The sequence below is a fragment of the Octopus bimaculoides genome, chromosome 16 (genome assembly GCF_001194135.2).
Source record: "Octopus bimaculoides isolate UCB-OBI-ISO-001 chromosome 16, ASM119413v2, whole genome shotgun sequence".
In the NCBI taxonomy this organism is placed as follows: Eukaryota; Metazoa; Mollusca; class Cephalopoda; order Octopoda; family Octopodidae; genus Octopus; species Octopus bimaculoides.
This window is the reverse complement of record NC_068996.1, coordinates 29,168,953-29,178,692: the sequence shown is the minus strand read 5'-3', so window position 1 is coordinate 29,178,692 and position 9,740 is coordinate 29,168,953. Positions and strand designations below refer to the sequence as shown.

At 34.3% G+C, this 9,740-nt stretch overlaps 1 protein-coding gene across 1 annotated transcript in view; it reads right to left on the bottom strand.

Annotated features, from left to right (window-relative positions):
* Nucleotides 1-1,004: 1,004 nt before the first annotated feature.
* LOC106870707 (putative uncharacterized protein DDB_G0282133) overlaps nucleotides 1,005-9,740 on the bottom strand; it is a 29,866-nt gene continuing 21,130 nt past the window's right edge. Inside the window, exons 4-5 of the mRNA XM_014916874.2 lie at nucleotides 7,335-7,585; nucleotides 1,005-3,516 (exon numbers count right to left, since the gene is read on the bottom strand). Of these exons, the coding sequence (XP_014772360.1) occupies nucleotides 2,780-3,516; nucleotides 7,335-7,585 (988 nt within the window). The 3' untranslated portion in view covers nucleotides 1,005-2,779. The remainder of the gene's footprint in view (nucleotides 3,517-7,334; nucleotides 7,586-9,740) is intronic.

The following is a 9,740-nucleotide window of genomic DNA, read 5'->3' as shown; positions in this document are numbered from 1 at the left end:
TTCTTCGGTTATAGGAGCAACTTTTAACCATAAAAAAAATGTGCCTAGTTCTCTCTGTAATGTACTTAGTGTTGGGAAGAATATCTTGCTATGGAAATCATACTAAAGTAAGCATTAGAGCCTAACACAGTCCTCTAACACATTGGATCTTGTCAAACCATCCAAACCATATGGCATGGAAGCTGGACATGACTGATGACGACGATGATAATGGTGTGATTTAAAGAAGTTTGACTTGATATTCCATAAAGCTATCTTCATCAGCTTATATATACTCAACCTGACAGTCAACCATATAAATTTCACCAGTCTTGAAGTGGTGGTGGGGCTTCTAAAAATTATGGCCACTGGCTCTTTATCCTGAATAGAGCAATGTCCACAAACACTTTTTGAGTAATGTTATGAAGTTAAAGTTATGCAAAGAACAATGTCAACCTCAAGGGTTACGTGGTGTCACTAAAATATAGCATTGATTCACATTCATCCATCTCCCTAATCCACTATTTCTGCAAAGATTACAGAGAGAGAGAGTCCACAGGTACCTCTACTACAGGGTCCTCTCAAAAGTAACTGTCATTACACTTTCTGGAGGAGTACCCAAGTGTGATCAACTGAAACCATGGATATTATCGAACCATCTTGTTCTTGATCTACTCCTAGGTCTCCTGACAGCTGGTTCAGCTTCAAGAATCCATATTGTAATTCTTTCATGTGGTATTCTAAATCAAATTTCTGTAAATTTACAATGGAGACAAACACAAAATATTGTTTAATTGGGTGTTATTATTATCATTGTTGTTGTTGTTGTCATACATAAATTATTGTGCAAAACATTTTGTGTTGGAGATTTTAATTTTTCAGTTTCATACTAATGTCATTTTCAGATGTGAAAGATTTTTCTTAGTACATATATATATATATATATATATATATATATATATATATGACAGACAGACAGATACACAGACGGACAGCTAGATAGATGATAGATATATATATATATATAGATAGATAGATAGATAGATAACATTTTATTGATATGATATTGATCAGTGATCGAACCAATCCAAATATAGTATATATGTAAACATTAGAAAAGAATCTTTATCCTCTCACTAATGTCCATCTCAAATATTTAGATATTTTCCATTAACTTTAGTTTGGAAGTAAAGATTCCACATTTAAATCTGCTCTGGCACTATGTGCACATTCAGTAATAAAGACTCTTTATAACAAATGGAGATCAAACTGATCAAAATATAATGCTGACGTAAATATTGGAAAATATTTTAACTCCAGAGATGAGGTTGATATTTTGAAAAAGTATAATCTTTAGTTGACCCAAACATTTAAACATTTAATTTTTGTGCAAAACAAAAAAAGAAACCATCTTTTTACACATGACTCCACTTGACTTGAACTTCAAAAGCAAAAAGGAAAAAAGAAAAAAATCGAGGGATGACTCTTTTCTTAATTAAAAAAAAAATTTAGAATAATTAGTTCTGCTTCTTTGTGACATATACTAGAAATAAAAATGTAAACAACGTATTTTTGCAGGTAGGGGTAGATCATACTTAATTGTTGCTTTTTTTGTCAGCCCTTGAGAGTATGAAAGGCAAAGTTGATCCTAACAGGATTTAGACACAGAATGTAACTAAATACCACTCTACTCTTTCTACTGCCTATATAATAACAATAATAATAATAATAATAATGATAATAATAATAATAATAAATCATAATAATTTAAGCACAAGGCCAGCAATTTTTGAGGGGAAGAGGTTAGTTGATACCATCAGCATCAGTAATTAGATTTAGCTTATATTTTCTTTTGTTATTCTCAAAGAGATGAAAGATAACATTGACATTGGTGATATTTGAACTCAGAATGTAAAGAGTAAGAAGAACTATGACAAGACATTTTTTTTTCCATTGATATAATGATTCTACCAATTCATCACCCGCAATAATAATAATAATAATAATAATAATAATAATAATAATAATAATAATAATAATAATAATGAGGATGGTGATGATGATTCCAAATTTTGGCACAAAGCCAGCAATTACAAGGATGCGGGTAAGTTGATTACATTGGCCCCAGTGTTCAACTGGTACTTATTTTACCAATCCTGAAAGGATGGAAGGCAAAGTTGACCATGACAGAATTTGAACTTAGAGCATATAGACAGATGTAATGCCAGCATTTTGCCCAGCAAATAATAATAATAATAATAATGATGATGATGATGATGATGATGATGATAATGATAATTTTTTGGTCATGACCACAGCCTTATTTAAATTCATCAGAGAGGAGTATAGTTGATTATATCCATCTACTTAGTTACTCATCCATCTATCCATTTTGGTAAGTATTTCTGTCTCTCTAGTTTTCTCACTTTTCACCGATCAATTGATTTCTTTCTCTATCTGTGTGTGTGTATGTATGCACACACACACATATGCACGCACACACACACACACACACATCACTGTATTTTTGTTTATCTAGCATCTTACCTATATATCTTTTAGTATTTTCAGTATATCCCTCTCTTCCTATATCTACCTATTTTCTACAGTCAGCTGTGTGTATCACTAGGAAATTGTCTGTATATTCTCACCTTCTGTATATTTGACTGCTTCTATTTCTGTCTGTCTACTCTACACATATCCACCCATCCATACAGATATTTTACATCATTCCATACATCACTTTCTATATACAGACTTCTTTTAAATTAGAAAATTCTAACAAGGGTGAACTGGCTATTCAACTTATCGCTATTCCTGGTTGAATACCACTGAGAAAAAGTGAAGTGGTACAGCAGAGTATAGCAGTGAAAAACATCAAGTGTTCTTGTGGTTCCTTCTGTTTCACTGCTGAGCATGTTGCCATCTTCATAGTGACACTTACATAAACTAGCTCCTTCATGTCTTTTACAAATGGCACCACAAAATCATTACCTACAGGAAACAATATTGATTCAATCTCATTTTCACTGTTTTCTGAAAATCTTACAGTCATCGTCTCATTATTATCATCAGAATCAGTTAAGAACCAAAGAGGTCCGTAATTTTGTGCTATGAATTCATTCTTGCCAACAGGCCTCAGGCTTAATTTACCATATCTGCCAAATTCCATGTTTAGCTTTTGGCTGGTCTGATTGAGAAAAACTGTAATGTTTCCAAAACCTCTATGACAAAACAAACCCAAAAAGTCTTTGGCTGGTCGATGAAGATGTACAGTTTTTTTAGGTTGTACTTGAGATGTCTTAGCAATTGTATACCAAGGTTTAGGGTACGAGCAAGAGGTACTTGTGTTTAACCAAGGTTTCTCACCAAGAAGAATATCAGAACCTGTCCAAGCCAATGATTTTAATCCATAGCGATGATTACTTCCAAGTGGTCCATTTATTGCAACAAAAATCCCTGCATTTATATCAGGAAAGAGATAGAGCATTGCAGAATAAGGTGGAATTAGACCTGAATGCCAAAGCCTGTTGTAACCTGAAAAGGAAATAAAATTAAGAATTAATTTTTTACAGTAGCATGTCAAAAATGAATTCCTTCAACCATATTTCTAAAGCTACCATGAATAAAACTGATTTTTTTTCTTTTGTCCAAATCATTGTTTTTACAATGACCAAGACTGAACAATACCAATCTTACCACCATCAAAATATTAGGAAAATTTTTTGCAATCATTTTCTTAATTAAGAAAACAAAATAATATTCATACACATATAATTCTTCTTTCTTCACCATGGGGCTGGACAATGTGGCTGTGTGATAAGAACCTTGCTTTCCAGCCACATGGTTCTGGGATCAGTCTCACAGTCCCACTGCATGGCACCTTGGGAAAATGCATTCTACTGTAGCCCTGGGCCAATCAAAACTGCGTAAGTGAATTGGTAGATGGAAACTGAAAGGAGCCTGTCATGTCATATTGTGTGTGTGTGTGATATTGCGTGTGTGTGTGTGTGTGTGTGTGTGTGACCGTGTCTGTGTTTTACCCCCACCACTGCTTGACAACTGGAGCTGGTGTGTTTACATCCCTGTAACTTAGTGGTTCGGCAAAAGAGACTAGTAGAATATGTACCAGGCTTAAAGAAAAATAAGTTCTGGGGTCGGTTCATTTGATTAAAAATTTTTCATGGCTACAGTCTAATGACTAAAAAAAAATAGTAAAAAGATAATCCAAATAATCTGTCCATATCTCACTCTTCACAGGATTCCTCAAGGAGTCCTGGCCATCTTTATGAATAAAATATTTCTTTTGACCACAAACCACACAACTGTGATGCAAGAATGGTACTAAATGTTGTTGCTGTTATTGCTTAGCCCCAATTTAGTCTCAGCCCAATACATTTGTAATCAAATGTGTTCCAGTCTTGAGCATCTAGTCTCTTTTTCAGACGTAGCGAATCTAGGACTATTATAGAGTTTGTTGATGATAATTCTGTTTACTCTGGTCAGTCACACTCCTGAATGCAATGCATTTTGTGTACCACTACACTGATGTATTAACAATAATTTGTATCATTTACATATAAGATGAGCCAAAGGTAGGAATTTATGTGTTTTTTATCCATAGAGACTGAATGAACTAATGAAACAATATGACCAGATATGATCTAAACAGTGATAACCACCACTCTCATACCATCATATCTTGACTATTTACTGGTCATGTTTTCTTTTACCAGCTACTTTTACCCTTCTATACTACAAATCACCACACTCTCTCTTTCAGTTCTCTCATTATTGACATTCATCACATTCTCTTACAATTGACCATTCCTATGATTATTCAACACTCATTCTCTCTTTCTTAACAGCACTTATGTACCTGCCTTTAGTGTCTATATACCATTATCCATGCCATTATTGTTTCCCATGCCATTACTGTTTCCCATGCCATTACTGTTTCCCATGCCATTACTTCTTCTAGCACAATTTCTCCTGTTTCTCTATCCTCTTTCACACTGTTGCTCCAATCACTGTTTCATCAAACCCTCACTCTTTTCTCCTTTTCATCCTAGTTCATCTTCTGCAAGTACCACTACCTGTAACTGCTGTATTGGTGAGACCATGTAAAGCAGTGAGGACTTCTTTTGTCATACAGGATATATAGCAACCTTACTAGTGGTGTTCCATATTAAAATGCAGCCAGTATACTCCGTAGATTGTTTAGCAAATGAATGGAGACAATGTAGAGTCAGGAGAATCTTTGTCTTCTCTTGTTGAGGATATGACAGCAACTTTAGTGCAAGTGTCATGATAAAATGTACAAGTACACTCTGTAAAAAAAAATAGTTGGTGTTAGGAAGGGCACCCAATCATAGAGTCATAAAAACCATACCAAAAATAAAAACTACCAGAAAGATGAGGTTCCCTGACACATCTAAGAGGGTAGGAACACCAAACAAAAACTAACTCATATTATGACAATACATCCATCTCATGCAAACATAAAAAGTGGGTGTAAAGCAATGATATTAACAACAACAACCATGATGATGATGATGATGATGACAAAGATGACGACGACGATGGTGACAATGATGATAATGATGACATTGATGATGACAATGAATGATAATAATAATAATGATTTCATCTATTTGCCATCAGGGTAAAGGATAAGAGGACAATACAAAGACAGACATAAAGTGTTGGGGTTTACATATAATGAAATGATAAAATAGAAAAAAATTTTTTAATGATAAAATATTTTTTTTAAATGTAGCATACATATACACAGTATATAATGAAAAGGAAGGGACATATACATAATATACAAAGGTTTAAAGAAGAAAAAAGGGTTGGAGGCTGATAGAGAAGTAGTCCTCCTGATACAGGATGATCTCTAGGGATAATCGAGGAACCTCACTGTCCAAGATTTCCCTGAATACCAAGAGCAAGTGTCTCTCCGATTCCTTCACTCTGACTCACAGGTCTGCACCTAGAGAGGTACCATCCACTCTTACCCTTTTTGGCAACTTTCACTCACCTTTAATAAACTCACTCAAGGATAGTACTTCCCTCTCCACTCACAATTTCCTTTTCGAGTGAAACTTGAAGAAGTCAATGAGAGCTCTACCAAAGAGGAATGTATCTGTCATCATGCCTTTCAGCTTCGTTCACCAGAAACCTCTTTTGCCACAGCCACCAGGCAAAAGAAAACTGCCTTGCTTGCTTGACTGAAGGAGGGCGGCGGGCTAATCATCACTATGGACTCAGCTGATAGACGGATCCATCCCACATGTGGAAGCAGCTGTTCGACATAACCCCACAAGTCAACAATGCCAAACACTAAACGAGTGCATGCAGAATGGTTTCATTACTCTGCATGCACCTTTGACAAGCCCATCTGATAGCACAGTTTGTTTTCATCAGCACCCAAAGTCTCCCCAAGAACGTCATCACACTTCCCTGCCACTAATCCTCTATAAATTTTTAAAGCAGGACATCCACCCAAACTCTAACCCATTGCCCAACTGATAGAGAGTTGTGAGTGCCTGATGACATTCTAGGTGCCAGGCACTCAGTCTCAGTTTTTTCTTCATCCAGGACTGCAGCTCAGTAAGGGAGACGAGCTGTAGAAAGATGAGCCTCACAACCTAAGAGCGTGTTTGCATATTAGGAGACACAGCATACCTTATCCACCAGTCAGAGGATACTGGCAACAGACTGACTGCTTGACTATTAGAACACGTCCCTTCCACAATAATAATTTCTAATCTTAATTGATTGGAAGTGTTATCATGTATATGTTTTGTCTTGGTATAAAAGATGGGCTACAGCAAATATTCTGATCAATACCACAGATTTGCTTGTTGCTTGCTTGACCTTAACCAATTGAGCATGTCCCTTGGTGGCTGATGATATGTGCATCTCTGATTACAAGCAGAAGTAGTGGGGGTGCATCATAGCCATGTGCCAAGAAAAATTTTTGAGGATTTAAATAATTCACCTCTGGAAACATGGGTGTGTTGTTCAACATCCTAAAACAAACATTAAGGGACCTTTTTAGTGGGATGGTCTACTCAAATTTCTAACTGGACATCACCTGCAAGGTCATGTGCTGTTTACCTTGATATGAGATCACTATGTCGTGCACATATGGTTGTGATGTATGTGCCTGGGGTACCTTAATCAGACAGGTAGTCATGACAGGTATACTGGGCTTTGTATATTTTACCCCAGTGTCACTTCGATGGCATGCACTGCTCTCTCACTTAATAATAATAATAATAATAATAATAATAATAATAATAATAATAATAACAATAATAATGCCTTTAAAGTGAATAATAACAAACCTCTATACACAGAACTTATCCAGCCCATGTTGTATGATACAAACACATCATCAATGGGAAATTTAGGTTTCGTCAGATCATCTTCTAAAACTGGTTTTGGGCTGATAGGTTTATATGTATCTTTCAAACGTTCAGGATGGATGTCAAGTGAATTCCCTGAAGAATTTTGTTCCAAATGAAATTTTATCCATTTGATCATATCTGTTGGTGTAGTGTAGATAGAACCTGCTGGTCCAGCAGGGTATATAGACCTGGAAAACAGAAAATTGAATTAAGAAAAAAAGAAAGGTGGAATAAGCTATCTAAAATATGGAATTGTAGTCAAATGGTATGGAAGTCAGTAGGAAAAAGAGATTGAGAGTGAGTTACAAATATTTTCAGCCCTAGCTCAGATTAACCCTTTAGCATTTAATTCGACTATATCTGGCCCAAATATTCTATATGTTTTATGCTAAAGCAGACCTCATTCAACCTCTCATACTTACCCTATAATGTCATTCTAAAATCTACAAACACATCATTGAAATCTTGAAGCTACAAAATAATGTGTGATTAATTCAAAACGATGTGAATAAATAAGCATTACGTTTGACAAAGAATTCTGAATGCCCTAGAGTTAAAGATATCAATGAACAATCATACACACACACACACACACACACACACAATAAATGTAGATGAGTTGACAGATAGATAAGTAGATAGATAGATACATACTTACATAGATAAATGTGTGTGTGTGTGTGTGTGTGAGAGAGAGAGAGAGAAAGAAAGAAAACAGAGAAATTGACATATAGACATCAATTTATTAGAACATAATACAATTCTGAACAATATCAAATTCAATTTCACCTACAATTGTATCCATGCCAAATTAAATCAATTTGAGAAATTAAATTGAATTAAATTGAATGAGCATTTGAGGAAGCTTAAATCTATTGTATCAGAGCTTAAAAGTAAAAATGGGATAACCATACACTCAGACATGACTGGCAACTTGTATAATCTGGAAATAATTACTACCATAATCTATTAAAAACAGAAATTACTAAAAGTTACAAAATAACTAAAAATATATATATATATATATATATATATATTAAGAACTACCGACTTAATATCCAAACAGATAATTGAGAATTACAAACTGGATGACAGAAATGAATCTTTTGTTCCTAAAAGACCTAGGTTTATTTTAAAGGATCATAAGGACAACTTTTATGGAAACCCTAAAGTAAAATTGATTTGCTCAGGGAAATTGGACTTGAGTAAACTAAGTAAGGCTATTTTAGATAAGTACATACTGGTTCTTAAGGAAAAGATAAGGTTACAACTTTGGTCTAATACCCACAAAGTAATAAATTGGTTTAACAGCATTAAATACAAAGTAGAGGCAAATTTATACAAATAGACATTGGTAGTTATTACTCTTCAATTAACCAGGTAGTTTTAAACAAGTCTCATTTGTTCACAAGAAACCATTCAAACCTGAATATGAAAGAAATTAACATCATTTTAGCTGCCAGAAGAACAGTTATAGAATTTGAAAACCAGTATTGAATTAAGAAAGATAGTTGTGACGACTTTGATATTGCTATGGGTTCCACAGATTCTGCCCAAGTTACTGATTTAGTAGGTATTTATATTTTATTTATCTTAAGAAGAGATTTTCCTGGACTTGCGAGAGGTTTATATAGGGTTGATGCTCTTTTTACCATTAGAAACCTATCTAATAGAAAAGTAGAATTGTACAAGAAGAAATTTTATAGGTTTTTTTAAAAAAAAATTTTGGTCTCTCCATAACAATTGAAAATGAACATGAGTCAGTTAACTTCTTAGATGTTAACTTAAATCATATTACAGGCAACTATGAACCATACCACAAGCCTAACTCCAATCTTAAATACATAAATGGTGTATTTTACGTGCCACCTGCACAGGAGCCAGTCCGACGGCACTGGCAACGATCTCACTCAAATGTCTTTACATGCATATATATATTATTTATATTATATGTATATTAATATATATATTGAGGGGAAAACAAGGAGAAAAAAATGGAGAATAAATGGATGCAATTAATGATTTATTTGCATGTTGTAGAAAGCTGACGTTTTTTTAAAGAACATTACAACACTACACACTTCACTCAAAAGATATAATGATCACCTAAGTGGAGTTAGCTCTTTTTGAATCCTGTAGAAGTCCAACCATAAAATAGTATGAATGTGGCAATTTCCTTGACATTAAACAACATATTTTGGAGATTCCCAACTACTTACTGTTTTCACAGAAATATATATGTAGGTTCTTCTTACGTATTTTTCTTAACTTTAGCTGAATAAAGTTAAAACATGGTCTGGTTTTCACCAGACCATGTTTTAACTTTATTCAACTGATATATAT